This window comes from Camelus ferus, chromosome 13 (assembly GCF_009834535.1).
Source record: "Camelus ferus isolate YT-003-E chromosome 13, BCGSAC_Cfer_1.0, whole genome shotgun sequence".
In the NCBI taxonomy this organism is placed as follows: Eukaryota; Metazoa; Chordata; class Mammalia; order Artiodactyla; family Camelidae; genus Camelus; species Camelus ferus.
The window spans coordinates 19,822,815-19,846,630 of record NC_045708.1 but is presented as its reverse complement, the minus strand read 5'-3'; the positions used below and the strand labels follow the sequence as shown (position 1 = coordinate 19,846,630).

The window sequence follows — 23,816 nt, the reverse complement described above, 5'->3', positions numbered from 1 at the left end:
TGTATGGGATTCATCAAAGTTAAAAATTTTTGCTCTTTAACAACCTGACTTGTGTGTTGAGACCAGACTGTAGGGGCAATGGCAGAATCAGGGTGACTAGTTAGAAGAGTTCTGGGTCAGCAATAATGATAGCATCAGAGGAGGTGAGGCATCTTTTTTGTTTTGTTTTTTTAACAACTTTATTGTGATATGGTTCCTGTAGAGCAGACTATGCATATTTCAAATATACAATTTGATGAATTTTTTTTTTCAATTTGATGAATTTTGATAGATGTATGTATACACCCATGAAACCACTACCACACTCAAGATAGCTCACATTTCCATCACTCCCCAAGAGATGCAATTTTTGAACTCCCAGTTTATCCCTTCCCACCCCCTTTTCCCCCTGGTAACCATAAGTTTGTTCTCTATGTTTGTGAGTGTTTCTGTTTTGTAGATAAGTTCATTTGTGTCTTTTTTTAAGATTCCACATATAAGTGATATCATACGGCATTTTTCTTTCTCTTTCTGGCTTACTCCACTTAGAATGAGAGTCTCCAGGTCCATCCACATTGGGGCAAATGGCATTATTTTATCATTTTTTATGGCTGAGTAGTATTCCATTGTATACATATACCACAACTTCTTTATCCAGTCATCTATTAATGGACATTTGGCTATTGTAAATAATGCTGCTATGAGCATTGGGGTGCATCTGTCTTTTTGGATTATATTTTTCTCTGGTTATGTGCCCAGGAGTGGGATTGCTGGATCATATGTTAAGTCTACTTTTAGTTTTTTAAGGAACCTCCATACTATCCTCCATAGTGGCTGCGCCAATTTACACTCCCACCAACAGTGTAGGAGGGTTCCTTTTTCTCCACACCCTCTCTGGCATTTATCGTTTGTAGACTTATTAATGATGGCCATTCTGACCAGTATAAGGGAATATCTCATTAAAGTTTTGATTTGCATTTCTCTAACAATTAGTGATGTTGAGCATCTTTTCATGTGCTTGTTGGCCATCTGTGTGTCTTCTTTGGAGAGATGTCTATTTAGGTCTTCTGAACATTTTTTGATTGGGTTGCTTGTTTCTTTTTGATATTAACGTGTATGAGCTGTTTGTATATTTTGGAAATTAGTCCTTTGTTGGTCACATCATTTGCAAATATTTTTCTCCTATTCTGTAGGTTGTCTTTTCATTTGGTTGATGGTATCCTTAGCTGTGCAAAAGCTTTTAAGTTTAATCAGACCCCAATTTATTTTTGCTTTTATTTCCATTACTCCAGGAGCTGGTTCAAAAGATATATTGCTGTGATTTATGTCCAAGAGTGTTCTGCCTATGTTTTCCTTTAGGAGTTTTATAGTATCTGGTCTTTCATTTAAGTCTTTAAGAGGTGAGGCATCTTAAAGGTGAATACAGGATTTGCTGATGGATTGGAAATGGGATGTTAGAGTAGGAGTCCTGGGTCACCCTAGGGACTTTGAGATGGGGAAAGGCAGGTTTGGAGGAGGAAAGGCTGTCTTCTTTTTCTTCTTCTCCTTATCCTCCTCCATCTCCTCCTCCTCCTTTTTTTTTTTTACTGGAGGGATTGAACCCAGGACCTCATGCATGATAAGCATGTGCTCTACCACTGAACCACACCCCACCCACCAAAGGCTGGGTTCTGAGAAGCTTAGACATTCAACTGCAGCTGTCATGGAAGCAACAGAATATAAGGTCTGGAGCTCAGGAGAAAAGTGGGGCTAAAGAAACTGCTAACTAAAAAATTGGCACTTGCCATCTGCTTAACAAGGGTTGGATCACGTTGGCACTTGCTATCTAACTCTGCTTGGATTAAATCATGAGCCGCTGCAGCTGCTGACTTCCAACACTCTCTGAAAGGAGTTCAGGATCAAGGTCAGGAATGAGTTGCTCTGTGCTCTGGGAAAACTGGCTGAATAGGCCTTCAGTTAAAAGGTATCTTTTAAGATAAAGATATCTTCAGGAGATTTTATGACCCCAATTCTTGCATCTCCTCATACCTAGAAAAGCACTAAAATCATTAACGGTGACATCTGCTCCTCATGACTAGCAACAAGCCTCTGCCTAAGTGTGTGCTTGACTATACATACCACCCTTCACTGAAATCATATATAATACTGAGTCTTCCCCCTGCCTCTTTGGAACAGTTTCTCAGAGCTTTCTGGGATGATATCTCCCATGCTATAGTCCTCATTTGCCCCAGTAAAACTTAACCCACAACTCTCATGTTGTGTGATTTTATTTCAGTCGACAAAACACATTTGGAAGTCATCAGAGTTTCTTAATCCTCTTAGGGTATTGCTGTCTCTACATTTTAAACAGTAACATCTATTTTTCAAAGTGTATGTAAGGGGGTGGGGGTATAGCTTCGTGGTAAAGCACTGTACTTAGCGTGCATGACGTCCTGGGCTCAACCCCCAGTACCTCCCCTAGAAAACAAAAAGTGTATGTAAGGATAAAAATTAATGAATAGATTAAGCACAGAATAGGTGCTTAATTCTTGACAATTACTATTTGTTTTTATATTGATGCTTACTCATTCCGTGGACAAAACTTGCACACGGCACAGTGATTATGAGGGTGGTATCTGGGGTGGGCTCCGGGATTCCAGTCCTTACCTCGTTTGCTAACTGTGGATGCCCCATTCCTCAGTTTCTGTATCTGTGTAAAAAAGGGCATAATTATAATACCCACACACAGGGTTATTATGCAAAGTAGCTGAGATAATCGAGCATAGTGCACTCAGTAAAGTTGTTTATTAGCGTAAGGGATAAGCCTTGAACAAATAATGCATTCATCTTACGAGTAATCAGTCGCCTCTTCCTAAGAAGCCCTCCCCAAACCCCCTCTCCAAGAGAACCGCACAGAGCCCCTCCCCAAAATGCATTCAGTCGCTGCTCCTCCACGTGCCCACCGTGGTCTGATCTCTGATTGGAGCCCTTTCCCAGCTCACAAGGTTAACGATTAACTCCCCGATTTTGAAAGTCTCCCTGGACTGAACTCCAGAAGTCACGGCGGGACTTATGAGCCCAAGACCTGGTACTGGACGTCCACTGAATGCCAAACCAAGGCGGAGGAGCTTCTTTGGAATTCAAAGAAATCACTTAGATGGTTCCTCCAGCTGAGAGAAAAAGGTCCCGCCCCACAGGCGCTTGGGGCTGGGAGCCAACGCACCGCCCCGCGCTGGAAGGCGGACGAACTACAACTCCCAGCGGCCTGCGCGCGCTGCTCCAGTTGTCAGGCGCGGCCGCGGTAGGACTTATATAAACCCCTGCCGGCATACAGCCATCCTTTTTGCCTGCTGCCGTGTGTCGCGTGTCTCAGGTCCTGCGATTCTTGGCCTGCTGCCGTCCACGCCCATACTCCGCCGCACTCGGCCTTAACCTCGCAGCCACCGGCGCCGCATTCGGCGGGGCTGCCTCCTGAGGCTGCGGGATGTTGAGCGCGGCACGGAGGACTGGGCCTGCCGGCCTGGTGGGGCCGAGGTCGGGAAGGCAACGTTGGCCGCTTGCGCGGTGAGAGCGGCCGCAGCTCGTGAGGGCCGCGCCCTGCTCGCGTCTCGGCCTGGGCGGCCCTGCGCTCTCGGTAGGACAGGTGAGTGGGGCGGGCGGGCGGCCGTCCGTGTTCACGGCAGGTGTGGGGCTGAAGTGGCCTAATTGGGTAGAACACGTGGTGAGGTCAGCCAGACGTTGAATATGCCTGTGACAGTTAGTTGCTTTGTCACCTTCGGCAAGTGACTTCCCTACTTTTATCTAAGTTATCTGGCTGCACGACACATGTTAAGTTGGTCACCCTTGTGGGTATAAGGACAGCGTTTTCTGAAAGACGGGGTTACTCAGATTCTATTTTGAGTCCCCACTTAAGTCAATTTCTCCATTGATAGGCGACTTTCAGCAATTAACTTAATTATGTAAATTGAGGTAATGATTAAATGATCCTGTGAAGGTAAAGTGAGACAAAACACCGGCAGATAGTAAAATGGTGATTGAGACCTATAGGATGTCTGTTCTCTTTCTTAGTCTCCAGAATGTCCCAGTAGATGTATTGGTGATACGTCCTGATGCACAGGATTTAGGTGAGTCTGGACAGCTGTTGAGGCTGTTTTATGATCTCGGTTGCCTGTGGCCCTTATCGAAGCTGCAGCTGCTTCCACATAGCTGCTGTGGTCAAAAAGGAGCCCAGAGTGACATTTTTCCTTGACGGTCGCCGTTCTGTTTGCTGTAACTGATCTGCAACATTTCAGGAAAAGACAGCTATTGTACCTGTCATTTCTCAGGTATAGCCAGAGACCCTTATTAAAACTGAAACGTTTCCAGAGGCCATCAGAAATGTTCCACTGGTGGGTTCCTGCATACAGAGTTAACAGAATGAGGCATTTGAGAAGTAGCTTGCAGAAGCCAAGAACCAGCATAGAGGGGCAGATGGGAGTGGGTTAGATATCTGTACTGGGAAAATCCAGCGGCAAGCGCCACAAATCTTGGCAGTGCTTTGGGTCATTGCCCTGAAAAGCTTATGACATCAGTACTGGGACCAAAGACCAGTCAGAACCTTGGTTCTGCAAACCAGATGAAGGGAGCAGTAAGATCATTCAGGACAATTGTGTTCTCATCTTAGCTGTGCCAGATGGAGAGTCCAGTATGACTGAAGTTGGTATTTCTGGTGAGTGAAGACTCGTCATGACAGTGATGACAGAGACTAGAGTCCCAGGACCTGGTAGGTTTCTTGTGGAGACTTGATTTGGGAGCTAAGTTGGGTCAGTACAGCATGTTTCCAAGGGCTGTGGCTTGTTGTGGCCATGGGATCTCCAACTGCATGCAAGAGCAACTTGGAGAGACTTTGACAGCGCAGGTCAGCTTATACCTGCAGCTGCCACTCACCTTTCCTATATTATCTCAGGGCCTGGGTCCAGCTGTTTCCATCAACTTCATGTAGATGGGTGTACTGGATCAACTTTTTGGTTTAGAACTTCACTTCTTTCCTACAGGTTCCCCCCTGGATTTTACCGGCAGTGCCTGATACTAAAAGATACCAGCTTGTTTCTGGAGCTGAATCTCTAGAATAAGGTAAAGTTGGATGTTGAAGATGGCTTGACCCTCCTGTTCCCTTTCCCATCGGATCTGAACACTGGTCTTGGTGGTCGTAAAAGGAGGAATAGTAGTACTGAAGCTGTCCTCACAGTGCTAGTATCTGCTCTAGTATGAGGGCTAGTTTCAAACAAGGTTAATTATCTTAGAATTTGTTCCTCTTCCCCTGTAAAATGGGCTAATCTTAGGTTTAAAGGGAGGCTGTATGTGAAAGTCTGGACAGTTGGCATAGTGGTTGCTGACTAGTATTTCTGTATTTGGGAGGGATTGATTGGTAGCTTTCTTGCCTCTTGATTGAGAATGTTTTTTCTGTTAACAGTGAAACTGTCTTCATCTGTGATTTTGGATCTGCAGAGTTGGGTGAGTTGAATGTCCACCTGAAGTTTTATCACTACTATGACCCCTAAACATAGCAAATAGATAAGGCTGTTCAGGTCTGTATGTAAAAGTCTTGTCTTTTTAATACCTCATTTACATCTGGCCTTCCCTGTGTGCTTTGTTGGCCGTTCGTAACCTCAGGACAAATAATGTTTCCAGTGTGGCTTGGTCTGTTAGATCGCTAACCCTAAAGGCTAAAAGCACATTCTGCTGTGAGTAAAATGTAGAAAAGGACAGCCCTGCATTTTACAGCAAAGGGCTGGTTGCTATGAAAGTGCAGTGGTGGCTTGAGCTAACGTGTGATTGTTCTGGGTAACCTCAGACCATGGAGTCTAAACCACATCTCCCTGGGGAGAGTGAGTGGATAGAAACAAAGCAGTTCATTTCAGTCTGACTGGTCCAGGATGAAACCTAATCTGAGTGGACATCTATGGATGATAAATGCGGATATGGGACTGAGACCAGCTCTTAGGAAAATGCCTCGATGGCATTGATTAATTGAGGAAATACTAACACTGGCTTACACTTCCTTTTCAGGGGAGAAACACTATGGGAAGAGACAACAGGCTTTTAAGTGGAAACCATGACTTTTTTTGGCTAATGTTTGTACCTGGCATGTAAGTGACCAATAAACTCCTGCATGTATGTTTGTGTCAGTTTTCTTCATGTCCCTCGAACTGTTGGTTATCCTCTTATCTAAATGATCCAGAGACCCAGAATGAACTATAAAAAAAACTAAAAAATGTTGATCTCTGAGGGGCAATATGATCAAGTCTAAAATTCCAATTATACCTAATTTATTTGCACGTCACAGTAGGAATGTGTAAAACACTAGCATGGAGATCTGGTTTGGTGCTGGTTGACACTTCAAGGTCAGGTTATCTTTCTGAATTACCATCCCTTGTATGTAAGTGGGTTTATACCTGTTAGTGCATTTAGTTAAGAAACAAGTGGGCTTGGTTACACAGGCCTGTCCCTAAAATTATGCAGGCCTTTTGGTCTAGACTAAGCTGGCCCCAACACTTACATGGGGCACGCAACTTCCCCAGTTCTAATAAATTCTACCTAGCCACCAGACTTGAAGCAAATTTGTTGGAGGGAGTACCTGAAAGCAAATAAAACTGCCCAGTTTGGGAGCATGACAGTGGTTACCCATGTACTCTGACCCCAGAGAATGTTAAGGATTTATGTGCGTGTCACCTATGAAGCTGATTCAGTAGCTGTTAAGATCCATTCTGGTTGTTAATCCCAAAATGTCCTTTTCTCCAGTAGTGTAGCTAACCCCCCTACCTGGATAAATGATTATTGTTCAAAGATGAAGATTGAGGTTCCAGTTTATCTCAGAACAACTGGTCCCTTGGTTTTCAAACTCAAATTGTTCAAATGAAGGCAGCAGTGTCGCAGAAATATTCATAATTTCAGGAAATAGTTGACTACTAAAATCTTACAAAACATTTCAAAAAAGGTAGAAGTTCTTGCAAGTGACTTTTAAAAAAGGAGTCTCTTATCTCCTTTACACAGTCTTTCTGGCTTGTCCTTTGTCCTGGCTACATCATGGCAGGGATCTCTGAAGACACTGTGTCCAGAGGCTGCCAGTGACAGTCCATCAGTGCATCATACAGCTCCTCACTCTGCTCCATGAACTCCTTGTTGGCCTCAGTCACATCCAGCTGCGGCATGGGGTCTGGAAGGGAAGCAAAAATTGGTTCAGGGAGTGCAGAGGGGAGAATCACTCAGCAGTCCCAGGAGACTCAGTTCCCTACTCCCTGCCAGAGTTCTCTCCTTCCTCACCAGCTGACAGCACTGCCTTGAAAGGTTTGTGAGGATGAAAATTGGGTGTACAGTTCACATCTGAAAGCATGGGTTTGAACTGGGTCCACTTGTATGCGGATTTTTTGAAGAGTAAATGCTAGTCTTAGAGAATCTACAGTTGGTTGAATCAGGATGTTGAGGAACGAAGGAAAGGTTACATGTGGATTTTCAACCATGTGGTTGGTAGGGGCCCCTAATCCCAAGTTGATAAAGAGCCAGCTGAACTGACAATGTAACGTATAGTCAGTACTCAAAATAATGGTGGCTGTTACACCTCTAGCTGTCACATGACCTGGATTTTCTGGTGTGGTCCTTTCAAATTTGTGCTTAGGAAGTTGATCAAAATTACTAAATCATGAACTAATGAAGTGACTGTCTAATGAAGGAGTTACGGTCAAGTCCTGATGTAAACCTCACTTTCTTGATTGCAAAAGTGGTATTTGTTAAATCATGACAAAATACATGATAGTATTTTTAATAAACCCGGAACAAGTAAACTTCTTAGAAGGGACTATTACAGAGCATTGAAAATGAACCTCAACCACATCCAACTTGGAAGAATTACACAAAATGCTGAGTGAGTGTTGAACGAAAGAAGCAGGCCAGTACGTTCAGCACAACTGCATTACAGAAAGCTCAAAAACAGGCAAAACTAAACCATACTGCTCAGGGATGCATATGTATGATAAACCTATAAAGAAAAGGAAGGTTTGTTACTATAAAACAACAGTTTTCTCTAGTAGGGTTGTGGGTTGTGACTAGGGGAAGGAGACTGGCAATATTTTACTTGACCGGAATGAAGGTTTCATGGGCATTTTATAACTACATGTTAAACTACATTTTTTGTCTGTACTTTTCCAAGTGTTTATATTTCACAAAATTTTAAAAATTCCTTAACTACTATGACTGATAACACTTTATATTTTCCTTTTAATCTTGCTGGTTTAAAATGCACGCGCACACCCATTCATGGAAACAATTTAAAATTAACTGGAGAAATTGAAGAAGACCTTAATAAAATACGAACACATCCTTGTACTTGAAGACAAATACAGATGGTCCTCAATTTACGATGGTTCATCTTAAGATTTTTCGACTTTACAACGGTACAAAAGTGATACACATCAGTTAGAAACTGTCTTTGGAATTTTGATGGTTTCCCAGGCTGCGATACGTGGTAACTACACTCAAGTGACACTGGGCGGCAGCAGCTCCCAGCCAGCCACGTGGTCAGGCAGGTAAACAACTGATATCCTTGAACTGCTCCAATTAATGAGATAATCAACGCTAATAAAACAGGGTTTATGTTAGATGATTTTGCTCAACTGTAGGTAAATGCTAACTGATCTGAGCATGTTTAAGCCAGGCTAAGCTATAATGTTCGGTAGGTTAGGTGTATTAAATGAATTTTTGATTTAACGTTATTGTCAACTTATGATGGCTTTATCAGGACATACATACTAAGTCAAGAAAGGTCTGCATTAAGATGGCAATATACTCCCCCAATTAATCTACAGAGTCAATGCAATCCCTATCAAAATCACAGCTGCTTTTTTTTTTTTTCATAAATCGACAAGCTGATCATAAAATTTATATGGAAATACAAGGGACCCAGAATAGCCAAAACGATCTTCAAAGTTCAAGGACTCACATTTTCCCATCTCAAAACTTACTAAAGCTACAGTAACAGGCTGTGGCAGTAGCCTAAGCACAGACATACAGATCAGTGGAACAAGATTAAGAATCCAGAACTAAACCTATACATTTAGAGTATATTGATATTCAAGAAGGGTACGAAGACAACTCAATTTGTAAAGAATAACCTTTTCAACAAATGGTGCCAGGACAACTGGATAACTACATGCAAAATAATGAAGTGAGAGCCTACATCACAACTTATACAAAAGTTAACTAAAAATGGATCAAAGTCCTAAATGTAAAACCATAAAACTCTTAGAATCAGCAACTCAACAAAAACAAAAAAACCAAAAACCAAAAAATAAAGAAAAAAAGTCTCTTAGAAGGAAACAGGTATAAACAGGCAATGGTTTCTTAGATATGACACTATGATCCCAAAAGAAAAAATAAGTGGACTTCATATAAATTAAAAACTTTTGTGCTTCAAAGGGTATTATCAAGAAAGTGAAAAGATAATTCATAGAACTGGAGAAGTAATTTCCAAATCATATATCTGATAAGTGACTAGTATACAGAATAGAATATAAAGAATTCTCACAATTCAACAATAAAAAGACAACCCAATTTAAAAATGGGCAAAAGAATAGACATTTCTCCAAACACATGGCCAATAAACATGAATGAAAAGACACTCAACATCATTAACCATCAGGGAAATGCAAATCAAAACTAGAATGAGATACAAACCAGGATGGTTAAAATGTAAAATAGTAACTATTGGTGAGGATATGGAAAGACTGCCAAATGGCTCTGGCTGAGTCTGCTCACCAAGGTCCACCCTTGCTCCTAACTCACAGTGGAACCCTGAGCAGATGAGGTGATGGTCAGCTCCCCATCTGTCAACTAGAGCTCCTGTATCTTGCCCAGCCCACTCCCCAAGGTCACTGCTGTTAGAATCAGAAGACAGCATGTATGTGAAAGTGCTTTAAAATGCTACAAAGCAGAAAGTCTGTTCTTTGCAGGTGATGTTTCTTTAAAGGATATTTGCTTACAGATCACACTTTCCCTGTGACCTCTTGAAGAGTAATTCTTAAAATAGATTTTAAACTTTGAGGCTTTTACCTTAAAGTTTTATGTACACAGAAATCAATAATGTCTGATTTTATGACAACTGTTATTTTACTTCTTGAAGACTTAACATCTGTCCAGAAACACGGTGAAAAAAACTTTTAATTGGTTTTTATAGTTTTTCCAAATCTTAGTGAATCCTTTAAGATGTATGAATATCTCATTTGGAAAAACATTTGTCTGAAGGTTAGCAATTCTTTCAGTTTTACTTTTCTTTCTTTTTCTTTAGTTAAATTCAGTAAAAATGATAATAAATACTTTTAATTTAAAAAATTAATGATCGCTATTACTATGTAGCAGAATTGGGGTGATTTTCAGTTTCTTCATAATACTTTACTGTATTTTCCAAATTTTCAATCATAACTGTTACTTGAATGAGAAAAACATGTAATTTAAAACAGATGGAAGGGGGAGGGTATAGCTTAGTGGTAGAGCACATGCCCAGCATGCACAAGGTCCTGGGTTCAATCCCCAGTACTGCCATTAAATAAATAAATAAACAAACCTAATTACCTCCCCCTCCAAAAGAAAAAAAGGAAAAAAATTAAAACATGAAAAATGAATTTTACAAACTGAAAAAAATATAAGGCAATGGTATTTTTGCCACAGACCTATATCCTGGGGTAGAATGCCACACGTCTAGGGAGTGACAGGTTCCCTCCCCTGTTAGCGAAACCCCCCACCCCAGGCTCTTTGGGAGCTGCACTTCCACCTCAGGTGACACATCTTACTGTAATGATGTGTGAACTGAGTGAAGGGACTTCTTTCTTACCTTCTAATGCATCATCTCCAACTTCTTCATATGTCTGCCAAGAGACCAGAGAGGTGCGTGAGAAGCATAGTGAAATCCCGGCCCGTGACTAAGATGGTGTTTTGTTTTGTTTTGTTGGTGGTGGGGGAGATAATTAGGTTTATTTATTTCAATTGAACCCAGGACCTCGTCCGTGCTAAAGCACGCGCTTTACCACTGAGCTATACCCTCCCCCCAAAGATGGTGTACTTTGAACAAGAGGAACTAGGTTGCTTCATCTTTCCCCCAGTTTTTCCTGAAGCCCAAGCTCCCGTCCTTACCCATCCCTTCCTGGAGAATGACTCAGGTCTCTACAGGATGATGTAACCCAAGAGGGCCAGACTGGCCAGATCACAGTTACCTGCATGGTGCTCTGCGTATAGCCATACTGGGGGTAACTATAGCTGTAGCTGCCTGTGTTCTGGTCGTAGCCCCACTGGGCATAGTAGTTCTGGTACTGCTGGTAGTACTGGTTGTAGCTGTAACTGTACATCTGACTATATTCCACTGGCTTCACACGACTCCTTAAATGAAGACAGAAAAGTCAACAAACAAATGTAAGCAAACATTTCCATAACACTATGTGACCTGAGACTGTTTTAAGTGCTTTAAGCAGATTAACTCAGTTAATCCCCACAATACTGCTATGCAGTAACTATACCATTATTCCTATTTTACAGATGAGGAAAGTGAGGTACAGAGAGGTTACATAATTTGTCCAAAGTCACATAGCTACTAAGAGATTCAAATCCAGGCAGTCTGGTCCCAGAGTCCAGCTTTAAAGACAAGAGCTTTCAATCATTAGGTTTGTCTCTCTAATCAAACCTTGTCAGTGCTGACTTCTCCCATTCTCAAGATCTTGGGGGGCTGTTTTTCTGCCAGCCACAAAGGCTCAGGTGAACATGGCCTGGAGAATCTGGATTTAGGATGATCTAAGAAGCATTTCAAACTACAAAATATCTAATCACCTCTTCTCCTCAAAAAAAGGGGGGAAAAAAAAGCAGCATTCCAGTAGACTGGAGCTGTAGTCATAGCGACCATTTATGGAGTAGGTACTTGGGACTTGTGCCCATTGTTTTTCATACATGGTGTCTTATTTTAAGTTCTGTACGACCCTATGATAGAGCTATTATTTATTATTTCCATTATACAGATAAGAACACTGAACTTCTCTGAAAGGTTAAGTGATTTACCCAAGACTACAGCTACAACCAGAACCAATTTTAACTCCAGGGCTCACACTCCCACCACCCCATACACACTGCCCCAGCACTGACAGACTCAAGACAGCTTGCCAGTGTCCCACATCCTGCCTTCACCAATCAAGGCTGAGGCCCAGGGTCAGTAGAAAGCTTTCTTATCCGATTGCACAGTGATCCCAGCCACTGCTAACCAAAACCAGAATGTCAAGCTTGCAAAGGATCTACTGCTTTCAAAAACATAAAGAATCAGGTGTGGTGAGCTCTTCCCAAATTCCTCATGAGTTCAATGTCTGCTTGGTGAGCAGGACTCAGAACAGTCAGAGAGACTCCACATCTGACTGCGTTCGCATCACCTCCCAATTGGGTGGCTCGATGAAGTCTGATGGCAGATTCCCTCTCCCCGGCCAGCACGAGGCTGGAAACTGCTAATGTTCGTTTCCATGACTCCACCTCCACGTGTCCAAGGAGTCTGTCCCCCTCCTGATATGTTCAGGCCACTGAAGGTACATTTCTCTTCTGCTTCTCCACACTCAGCTCCTACAGTCTAACTCTCAAAGGGGACTCTTACTTTATCAGCCTCAATTCCTAGTGCTTGAGGGCACCTCCCCAGAGGCAGGCATCAAATACTGATGACAATGTTCAGTGAAGAAACAAATATAACAGAATATAACCTCCCTGCAGAAAGGACTTTGTTTCTTATTTACAGCTATAATTTCAAAGTCCAGGACAGGGCCTGCAGAGTCATAGGAACTCAGTTATCATTGACTGAACAATGGTGACACATCAGAAACAGCCGTAACAGTCAACAACAGAGGCTGCTAGACAGAATATACAATCAAAAGAACATCCTGCAGCTGTTAAAAAATATTATAATGATGACAGCTGTTCAACTAGATGGCAAAGTGAGTGTGTACACTGAGTAAGCTGGGAGGAGAGAAGAATAAGCACTGTTATTATAATCAAAAATGAATAAAGAAATGAATCTACCACATGTTAACTGATCCACGTGAAGTGTGTGCGTGTCCATGCCCATGTCTATATCTACATCTATACATCACAGAAGTTTATGGAGAAGCTTGGAAAGGAACTCAGAACTTTTAATTAGTCATCTTAGGGTAATGAGGAAATTTCTCTCTTCTAAATGTTTTCTTTATAATGTTCTTATACATATAATAGAGTTGAGAACAAACAACATTTGGAGGGGGAGGAAGTACTCAGGCTGTATTAAACATGGTTAAACTGTGAAGATCCTCCAAATCTTTTGCTGTTTTAAAAACCAAGATCAGTTGGAAGTCCTGCCCTAAGAGTGCAGCCACTCCTCTACTTGTAACAGGCAGTTTCTCAGTCTTTGCAAAATTGACTGTTGGGGGTGGCAGCAGGTCATTCTTTGTCATGGGGAATGTCCTGTGCACTGTAAGATGTTCAGTCGCATCCCTGGCCTCTACTCACTAGATGCCAGTCGTAGCCCTCCCCCAAGTTGTGACAACTAAAACTGTCTCCAGGTGCTGCTAATGTCCCCTGCTGAGAACCATTGCTTGGGCCAAAGAATGGAAGATTCTGTGCAAAGAAAGGCTGTCTTACATCTGAGTGAAAAACCTGCTTGGTGTTGTAAGGGACGGAGGGTTTTCAGCCTAGTGTGACAGGTAACAGTGATGTATTAATATTCTATTGTGGAGTGCATCATTAGAAAACTCAGTGTAACAAAAACCCAGGACATTTTTGGAAATTCTGTTTTCTAGCAACTTTGTGTGAATTTTTATACAAGCACTGTTTTATGAGTTATATTAAAATAGAAAAATAGAAAAAAATATGGAAAAAAAATTCCGTTCTGTTTGGAGCATTAATTCTTAGCCATTCCCATAGCAGGCGACATTCATAGGAGGTTTGTAGGTTTCACTGATATAAATAAGGCTAAAACTGGATGTAATTTTTGTCTGCTCAGTTCTTATGAATTCCGTGGATAAATTTTTAACAGCGGCACTACTGGGCAAAGAGCAGAGACAGTAACTGTGTGCAGCCAGACTGCTTTTCCAGCATTGCTACCAGTGACGTCTGAATGTATCTGCTTTCCCCAGTTAGAGCTCTCTCTCCTCAACCAGAAACTTCTGGAGGGGCAAGGTTATATTAGTTCCTCCCTAACACCCAGCACACAGCCTGGCAAATATCAGGCACTCATTATTTGCAGCCTGAACTGAATCTCCTGGCAGCCTCCCATTCAGCACATAGGCGATACCCTGATTATCAACAACAGACGAGGCGCATGCAGGTGGGGGTCGGTCCAGAGGCCTCTGCTCCCCAGCAGCGCAGGACTCACGCTTTAGGGATCGCCACGCTCAGCCGCACTGGTTTAGACCCCAGGCCTACTGCTCCCTGGCACTCTGTCAGGGCTCGCTTCTGTTCCAGTTCATCTGTGAATTTCACAAAACCATAGCCCCTGCAGGGGGAAAAATAAACAACCCACACTATTTAGAACACAAATGTGATGAAGGTAAAGTCTAAGACTGGGAAAGGGGCTGAGAAGGGAGAGTCCATCAAATGACGTGTGAGACACAAGGATCCTGAGATCTGTAGGAACCCCAACTTTCACCAGTCTCCTCCATACTGTCTTGATGGGGCTTTTTCCCAAATAGTAGCTTCCCTCCCATCTACCGGCAAGTACTAGTAGGAGCAGTAGTAGTAACAGTCACAGAAGGTCAGTCAGCAAATATTTACCAAGTCTGCCCTGTGTGCCAGGTGTTACACCTGGCCCTGGGACTCAGCAATCACAAGCAGACGAGGTTCTGTTCTCCTGAACTCACATTCTACTTGGGGGATAAATGAATGATGGCTAACACTCAATGAGCACTTATTTCATCTGTGCTGAGCATCTTTCCATGGTTAACTCACCGAACTATCCCACAGCTTGATGAAGGGGGTACCCACATTTTAGTGAAGACAGAATCAAAGTTCAGAGGTTTACTAACTTGCCCAAAGTCATAGTGGAAGCAGGATTCAAATTCAAAGCCCAAGATCATAACTACAACTCAGATCAAGAATGACCCTCTCGTGAGGTCTTTCTACTTTTGAAGTAACAATAATAAATAAAAGAGGAAACACCTAAAAAGCATTTCCTGTTGCTTTATTTATATTACGTCACTTAATCCTTATGCTGCCCCCTGAGAGATACAGATACTACTGATCGGTCCCATTTCACAGATGAGGAAACAGGGTCAGAGGTTCAGTTACTCGTCTGCGGCATAAGCCCTGGGCAGCACTGAAGCTGGGATTCACACCAGGCAGTTTGGCTCCAAAGCCTGTGGCCTTAACCACCGTGCAGCATGGCCTCACTACACCATCTCCTTTTCTGGGAAAAATGCTGCAACCAACAGGGTAGGCATCAATCAACAACAGGTAAGGCCTTACTTAGACACGCCTGTCTGGTCCAAAACCACCTTGCCTCCCCGACAGGAGGGGTAGACCTTGACAAAGAATTCATACAGCATGCCATCATCCACATCTGGGGTCAGGTCCCCCACAAAGAGGGAGTACTCGGGGCTAAGAAGAGAAAGCGAAATTCAGAGACAAAGAACAAAACTTTTGCTCTTAGCCCATTCTAGTAAATCTTTTCTAGGTCTTCTTAGAGAACAACCTCTGATGCGTCCTAATTTGTTTCACTTGGCAGTCCTGGCAGAAGAGTTATGGAAGGAGTCCCCTGTCCCAAATCCCTCACCCCCTGAATAAAGCCTGTCTAGCTTCAAGTATTACAGGAGTGCAGATGGAGGGCAGGGCTAGAAGTGCTCAAAGGATAAAACCAGATATTCTGTCTATTTTTAATTCAAATGGTGAAAGACAGAGAGAATAACTGGACCTTCTCTCCTAAAGATGAGCTAAAATGAAATCTCTCAACTTTGAGGACAGAGGTCAGTAACTTCACAGAAACTTTTTCTGTGAAGTGCCAGATAGTAAATATTTTAGGCTTTGTGGGGACACCTCTGGCCTCTGTCACATGCACTCTACCACCATGCACCCTCCCCCCAGAATATTATTCTTTTTAATTTTTATTTTGTGTGGAAGTAGACTATGTCGAATATTGTAATATGTCAATGAACACTCTTGATGTTAATCTTTATACACATCCACGAATAAGTTCTGAAAAGTAGAATGACAAGTTCAATGGCCACAAATCTATCTAAAGCCTTTGATACATTGTTTTAAACCTTTCAAAAAGCGATCTTAAATGCTAAATCAATTTATGTTGCTACAACAGGTCAGTTCTTACCTAATAAAACACCAGTACTGTGGGCAGTAACAGGGCTGGGGGAGGGACCAAATATAGAGAAGATATGGGCCTTGACAAGAAGCATCCTGGAAAGGGTCCACCAATGGGGGTGGGGGATGTCATCCTTCAGAAGGGAGGTAAAACGGGGCCAAACTCAGCTCCCCATCTCCCTCTTTGGGAATGACAGGCACAGTGACACATCTTGTCTCTATCTAGACATTTCCTGGGGCTTGAAGCTAACTTAGGGCTACTCTGTACTTACCTGTTGTCTGGTTGTTTCCCATAAGTGGCATAGTTCAGTTTAAAACGTTTTGCCTGGAAATTTAAAAACAAACAAACTAAAACAGAGAAAGGTGTTTCAAGAGTCAAACAATATTTGAGAAAAACTGAAATAAATTACCTTGGCCAAAACATCTCCCCCTTTCTAAGCCTCAGCTTTTTCTCCTGTATAAAATGAGGGGGTTGCACGGATGACCGCTAAGGGCACTGCCAGCTCCATGGTTCTATGAGCCCAGGTGTGCCAGCGCGGTGCAGCTGTAAGCTAAGTAACTGTGGGAAGAGCAGAATGTAACTCTCTTGAAACGTGTCCTTACTGCTGCCAGCCTGTTCTACTTTCTCAATCAAGCAAGCGGTCTAGATTTTCAAGTCTTCCGTTAAGGGAGGCAGCGGTGCAGAGTGGAAAGGGCATGGATTTTGGAGGCAACCAATCTTCAGTTTGCATCCTGGCTCTGCCACTACCTGTGTTGCCTTGGGCAAGTTATTCCATTTCCCTGAGCTTCAGTTTCCTGGTCTGTCAAAGATAACAATGCCTACTGTTCAGCGTTGTGATAGGATTAAATACAGTAAGTATACAGTAGGGACTCAATAAATGACAGTTATCAATGACAATAAAAATGGCAACATCATGATTATCTAAATGTCCTTACAGGTGTGGCTCCTGGAAGGGGTTTCCCATTGATTTTATGCAAACACTTCTCAGCTGTGGCCAAATCTGCGAATTCTACAAAGCAGTAGCCAGCTGGGATCCTGGAAAGAACAGAAAGAGTAAACTGTTAAAGATGTGATATCTATGTCTTTTCGCATTAGAGTTCCCTCCGGATATATAACCAGAAATGGGATTGCTGGATCATATGCTAAGTTTATTTTTAGTTCTTTGAGGAATCTCCATACTGTTTTCCATAATGGCTGCACTGCATTTCCACCAGCAGTGTAGGAGAGTTTCCTTTTCTCTACACCCTCTCCAGCATTTATTGTTCATGGAATTTTGAATGATGGCCATTCTGACTGGTATGAGGTGATACCTCACTGTAGTTCTGATTTGCATTACTCTGATAATTAGTGATACTAAACATTTTTTCATGTCTATTGGCCATTCCTATGTCTTCATTGGAGAAATACTTGTTTAGGTCTTCTGCCCATTTTTGGATTGGGTTGTTTGTTTTTTTATTAAGTTGTATGAGCTGTTTATATATTCTGGAAATTACTGACTGTACTTCAGTTAAAAAAAAAAAAAAAGATGTGCTATCCAGATGGGAGACTGAGTCTGGGCCTGAAGGGAAGAAAAAATGTTTTCCTAATCAGACCCTGTACTGTTTTTGCTCCCTGCCATAATCCAGTTCAGAATTTACAAACCTGAGTATAAGGACTGCCAATTTAGGCCAGTCCCAGACTCATTTATTTTGTGTTGTATCACCTACGAAGTACTTTTGCCAAAAATGTTTAATGCAATCCAATGAAACCTTTAAATCTAATGTCCAGTTTTCAGGAAATATTAGGAACAAAATAAGTAAACCACCACCACAAGGAAACAAATAAATCCAGAAAGCAGGACCAGAATCCAGAATGTAGAACCTTGTATGAAACAATTAATCTTACCTCTTTAAAAAGTCAATGTTGTGGGGAGTGTATAGCTCAAGTGGTAGAGTGTGTGTTTGGCATGCACAGGGTGCTGGGTTCAATTCCCAGTACCTCCTCCAAAAATAAATACATACATACATACTCTAATTATCTGCCCTCCACCAAAAAAAGCTAAATAAATAAAGTCATCTAGAAAATGTAAAGAAAAACAAATTTTAAAAAAAGTCACTGTTAAGAGAAAAGAAAGAAGTGGGCTTTTCTACATTAAAAAAAGGACAAAAAAACTAAATGCAATGGAGAATCTGATCTCTGGATCCTAATTCATTAAAAAACAAATAAAAGCTATAAAAACACTCTGGGGAGAATTATAAAAATTTAAATGTAGACTGGCCATTGTGTGATATTAGGGAATCATTGTTAATTCTGTTAGTGTGATATGAGCATTGTGGTTGTGTAACAGAATGTCCAGGGATTGGCAATGTAAGCTCAAATATTTAGCGGTGAAATGTCTCAATGCCTGTAATTTACTTTCATGGTTCAGGAAAGAGAAAGTATCTACCTACCTAAATCTATCTTTATTGACAGACAGGTAAGGAAAATATGGCAACATGTTACCAATTTTTGAAATTAGGTGGTAGCTCTATGAGAGTTCATTATGCTATTCTTTGAAGATTTGTTTTAAATTTTTCATAATTAAAAAGGTTTTTTGATCACCTTTCACAGGCCAGGCTGATACAGAGTTAAAGAATGTGGTTCCTATGCTTAAGAAACTTACAATCTAGTTGGACAAAGTAAACCCATAGGCCTTACCTAACTGGGGGATGTCTGTGCGATTCCTGGTGTTCTATTTTTTAAAGCATCACTGAGAAACATGAGTAGGAGGAAGTGGCTAAACCCTGACATCCTTTCCTACTTAAGAGATTTACACTGAAAACATTTAATTTTCCTTAACATCAGCCTTAAAGCTATCACCAGTAAAATAAACCAGTTTTCTGGAAATACAATATTCAGTGCAGATAACCCTACAGACACCCAGCCAAGAAGGTACAGGCAAGGGCAGTACCCAAGCCCAAGGATCTCAGAAGACAGTCTAAGAGCTCCATAAGTGTTTGCTGATGCTTAGAGGAATGGCTGGCCATTCTGTGCCTTCTGTCTTGTGTGTGCTAGAACCTTACGGCTCACAGATGTAAAGACCACCACCAGTAAGAGCTGAGCATTACTGAGCCAAACACCGTGCTGGCCACCTCACCTGCACCGGCTCATCTACTCCTCATGGAACTCTATGAGGGAATGAAACTATCCCTCCCACTCAGGTATGGAGACCGAGACCTAGGATTTTACAAGATGCCTTAACCCACACAGCTGGTGTGTGCCGAAGCTCGAAGCTGGGACTTGAATTCAGGGTAGTCTGACCACATTCTTTCCGCAATACTTTACTATGAAAACTTCCAAATATAAAAACTGAAGGAATTGTACAGCAAACACCATATATATGTACATACATACACACACACAGCCTACCCTTCAATTAACACTTTTTAGATATATGCATTTCCATGTTTATTGTAGTTCACAATAGTCAAGACATTCTATTAACACTTTATCAGCCTTATTTTATCACATAGCTATTCATCTATCCATGCCTCCACCCATTTGTCATTCTTATTTTCTGATACATTTTGAAGTTGCAGATATTGGTGTACTTCCCTCAATTACTTTAACATGCTTATTAACGAGAGTTCAATAACTATTTTTTTTCCCCTTTTAAGGTTAAATTTACATGCAATGAAATGTACAAATTCTTCCAGAGGCTGAGTTATTTCCATCACAGATTAATTTTGTGTATTTTAGAATTTTAAATAAATGGAATCATATATTAACACCTCTTTCACTTAGCACCATGCCTTTAAGATTCATTCATGTTGTCACTATATTAGCAGTATGTCTCTTTTTATTGCTAAGTTATTCTATTGTATGAATATACCAATATTTATTTATCTGTGAATACCTGGGTTGCAGTTTTGGGCCATTGTCCAAATGCGTTACGCACATTCTTTTTCAAGACCTTTTCTTTGGTAGATGCATGTTTCCATTTCTCTTGGGTAAATACCTAGGACTAGACTTGCTGGCCCATATGGGAAATGTATATGAGAAATTGCGAGACACTTGCTCCAAGGGGCTGTACCATTTTATAATCCCACCAGTGATGAATGACAGATGTGGCTGCTCCACATGTGATGCATTCTTTTTTTTTAATCTTTGTTGAATTTTTAAAATTGTGGTTAAATATACATAACACAAAAATGTGTCATTTTAACCATTTTAAGTGTACAGTTCTATTAAGTACATTCACACTGTTGTGCAACCAATGACTGCATTCTTAAACACTTTGCTCTATTGCATATTATTCTTCCTTGTGTCTTTTCTTATTCCCCTATCTTCTCTGTTCTTGGTTTTTAATTTACATTTATTTATTTTACAGTATTCTTATAACCCACTTCAAAGTCTTTGTCACACAAGGCAGAATAAATGTAATATGTCTGTAACTGCCATCATTAAGACGCAGCTAGAGTTTAGTAATCAAGTGCAGGAAACAATAATTCCAATTCTTATTTCAATTAAGATGAAAACGTGAGAACCTATGTCAGTGTTTTAAAAAGTATAACGTATTACAGAAAGTATTTTCACACCAGTAGCTGATGTGAAACCAGTAGGGTTTTCCATCTACAAGAACAAGAGGAAAAATATTTAGGCCAGCATGATCTACTAGTCAGAAAATCTGTCCCTGGGTACAGGGGTTCTGAATATACAAAGTACCTGTTCACCACACAGCCAGAGTTGGCCATATATTGCATCTCTCATCTCTATTTTTCAACTATTTGACATTGTAGCAAGCTGCTTTAGTACTTGGCACAGAGTAGATGCTTCGTAAACACTGTCAAATTGATAAAGGAATCCTGTTATTTCTAACTAGGAAACCTAAGACCTTAAAAAAGAGAAATAAGAAACTGGAGGCAACAGAGCACCACTAGCTGAAAATATACTCTGCATTTTGCTGTTTACATATTTATTGTCTCATTCCACTAGACTGTAGTAAATTCCACGAGGGGACAGACTGGCTTGTTTCAGTCATGTACCTCGGAGATCTAGAACAGTGGCACATAGTCCTGTCCCCATAGCATTAAGGCACTCGTGAGCTTTGAGAAAAGACCTGAATTAGAGTCCTGGCTTCCCAATTAAAAGCTGTGTAACTTTAAAAGTTATTAAGCTTCTCTAATAATAGTACTTAGCTCAGAGGTTTTTGTGATTTTAAAGTGCTTATTACCTAGTAAATCATAATGTTTTTATACTATATGCCAGGCAACTGCTCTAAATGCTGAATTCGAATTAACTCGCATTTAATCTTGACCAGAACTCTATGAGGCAGGCGCAATTATTATCTCCATTTTTATAGTCAAGGTGAAGGAGAGAGGTTAAGTAACTTGCCTGGTTAAGGTTACACAGCAGACAGAGCTTTCAAACCCAGAATGGCTTCAGAGTCCAGTCCTTAAGCAATATGCTATACTTCCTCTCAGTAAACCCCCAAATGTTAGTTTATATCATTATAATAACGGTTACTAGGGGTGAGAAGCTCTGACTACGATGTTTACCTTCTCCTGAATGACACTTGCAGCACGATTTATTAAGGGAGAAGTGAGAGGATGGAAGGAGAGAACATACCCAGTGAGGCGGTTTCGGATAATTTTGACGCTCATCACGGTCTCCCCCATGGTGGCAAAGGCTCTGGAGATGAAGTTCTCATCCATGTAGGGCTCCAGCTGCGTAAATACAAGAGCAGAGCAGCTCAGGCCAGCATCCAGGCTCCTCATTCCTGGATCCGGGGCCCCTCCTGGTCAGCCCAGGGTCGGCGGCACGCTGCGGGCCGGAGTGGTGTGGGGGTGAAGAATTTCCATCTGCCGAGTGATCTGAAGCCCAACTTCTGCTTCTCAATCCCTTGCCTTCCTTCTCTTCAAATTTGCTCCTTTTAGGGAGCCTTCCTCATGGACTCAGGAACGCCATCCCTTCAGTCCTGGAACCAAGGCGCCCTTCAATCTTTGGGATTCTTCCCATTCTATCCGCCCAAAGAACCTCCCTTTCCCGTCTGTGAACCCGAGCGGGGCCCCACGACGCATCCCCCTCAGACTCAGCCCCTTCACCTAGATGCTGGAGCTCGCTTTGGCGTCTCCTGAAAGAACTCCCCTCCCCATTCACTTCCACTCTTTTGGTATCCCAGGAACGCCCCCGTCCCTTCCCTTTCTTCTCATGACACTAAAATTCCTCCTCCGCAGACCAGGGCGGCCGTGCTCACTCACGTCACCCATCCATAGGCTGGCCGCCATGCCCGAAGCCCCGCCAGGCCTTTGCCGGCCACCCTGGCGGGCGCGGTGGCTAGTCAGCGGGGCCGGGACCTCCACGGAGCATGCGCCTCCGACGCTTTCTGCGCACGCTCCGCAACTCGGAGCCCAGGGCCGCGCCTGCGTGCCGCTCAGGATTTTTCCGGATCCCCGAGGGCGGGACTCAGACGGGAGCCAGCAGGGTGGGGCGGGGCAGGCGCCGCCTCGCGCTGGACCTTGGGTGGCGCGGCTGATAGGCTTTCTCAAGTTTCTGACTTTATTTAAACACACACGTACATATAAAATTAGAAAAGTAGTATATGCTCATTGTAGAAAATTGCAAATATAAGCACATTTTAAAAAAAAGTGAAAGATCCCCTTTGGGAGCCTGAACGATCCAGTTTCACTGTGTGCCCTCGAGCAGTTTACTGACTGACCGGTCCATCCCAGCCACCCCTTCACCCCGCGTTTCCCAGTTTGCAAGGCTTATGTGTGATTTCTGTTGAAGCTGGAATGGGGTTCTTCCATCATTCCCGTGTATAGCCTTAGGACGCGGGGAGGGGAGGGTTAAAGGGAGAGTAAATTCTATCACCTCAACTAATCAGTCCCCAAGCCTTGTTACTCTTTCATGCATCCCATCTCCTTACACGGGCCCAAACCTCCAGGAGCTCTAGTCAGTCCCAGAACAGTGACCTGCCATCGAAGGCCCTCAGTAAACACGATTTGATGATTAGATAACACAGACGGTTTGACTTCCTAGTCCGGGTGTCCCTGTTTGATGCCCATTTCTCAGAATGTGAAGCTTCCCTAGGTGATTGTCATCTCCGACAGTGAAGCCCCTCCCAAATGCTTGAGGATCTGTTTCCTGGGCTCCCTTTGCACTAATGGGCCACTAATGCCCTTCCTTTTCAGTTTACACATCCCAAGCTTGGGGTCTTGGGCCCCAAAGTCAACCACTCATGGTCTAAGATCCGACCATGGTCTTGAGATCCAACCATGAAGTGCCAAATTTCCAGCTTTATCCCATCCACTGCAGTAGTGGTGTATGGTTAGGTGCTTTGGCTATAGACTTGAACAAAAGGGAGCCCAAATCCCAGTCCCCTTTAATTATTTTGGCAAGTTATTTAAACTCTCTGAGTTTAAATGTGGGTAATAGCAGTGCTTACCTCATACCATGTTTGTTGTGAGGAGAAAATGTGAAGTTGGGAAAGCACTTGGCCCAAAGCCTGGCATCCAGTAAGTTGTCCAACATGGCAGTTGAAGGCATTCATGTTATAACTGAGAACAAT

At 42.3% G+C, this 23,816-nt stretch overlaps 1 protein-coding gene, 1 long non-coding RNA gene and 4 other non-coding genes across 10 annotated transcripts; 5 read left to right on the top strand and 1 right to left on the bottom strand.

Annotated features, from left to right (window-relative positions):
• Positions 1-3,269: 3,269 nt before the first annotated feature.
• Positions 3,270-6,114, top strand: LOC106728525. Its single transcript, XR_004325450.1, has 6 exons — positions 3,270-3,601; positions 4,027-4,082; positions 4,622-4,720; positions 4,992-5,070; positions 5,411-5,451; positions 6,007-6,114. It is a non-coding gene; the product is annotated as an uncharacterized LOC106728525 (long non-coding RNA).
• LOC116668399 lies at positions 4,128-4,262 on the top strand. The gene has a single exon (XR_004325566.1). It is a non-coding gene; the product is annotated as a small nucleolar RNA SNORA16B/SNORA16A family (small nucleolar RNA).
• On the top strand, positions 4,768-4,897 carry LOC116668411. Its single transcript, XR_004325577.1, has one exon. It is a non-coding gene; the product is annotated as a small nucleolar RNA SNORA44 (small nucleolar RNA).
• On the top strand, positions 5,098-5,227 carry LOC116668351. The gene has a single exon (XR_004325521.1). It is a non-coding gene; the product is annotated as a small nucleolar RNA SNORA61 (small nucleolar RNA).
• On the top strand, positions 5,863-5,936 carry LOC116668362. The gene has a single exon (XR_004325532.1). It is a non-coding gene; the product is annotated as a small nucleolar RNA SNORD99 (small nucleolar RNA).
• A 138-nt stretch (positions 6,115-6,252) lies between the features above and the next one.
• Positions 6,253-22,663, bottom strand: TRNAU1AP (tRNA selenocysteine 1 associated protein 1). 5 transcript variants are annotated; one of them, XM_032495656.1, is made up of 9 exons: positions 22,507-22,663; positions 21,875-21,972; positions 17,224-17,323; positions 16,560-16,612; positions 15,442-15,573; positions 14,354-14,473; positions 11,199-11,361; positions 10,820-10,853; positions 6,253-7,153 (listed from the first exon to the last, which is right to left on the bottom strand). In XM_032495656.1, the coding sequence occupies exons 1-9, from the start codon at positions 22,531-22,533 to the stop codon at positions 7,017-7,019; spliced, it is 864 nt and encodes a 287-aa protein (XP_032351547.1). In that variant the 5' UTR covers positions 22,534-22,663; the 3' UTR covers positions 6,253-7,016. The 5 variants fall into 5 exon arrangements, with proteins under 5 accessions (XP_032351547.1, XP_032351546.1, XP_032351548.1 ...); XM_032495655.1 differs by having other exon boundaries at positions 21,875-22,223; positions 22,507-22,637; XM_032495657.1 differs by lacking the exon at positions 22,507-22,663 and adding an exon at positions 22,351-22,469.
• Positions 22,664-23,816: the final 1,153 nt, after the last annotated feature.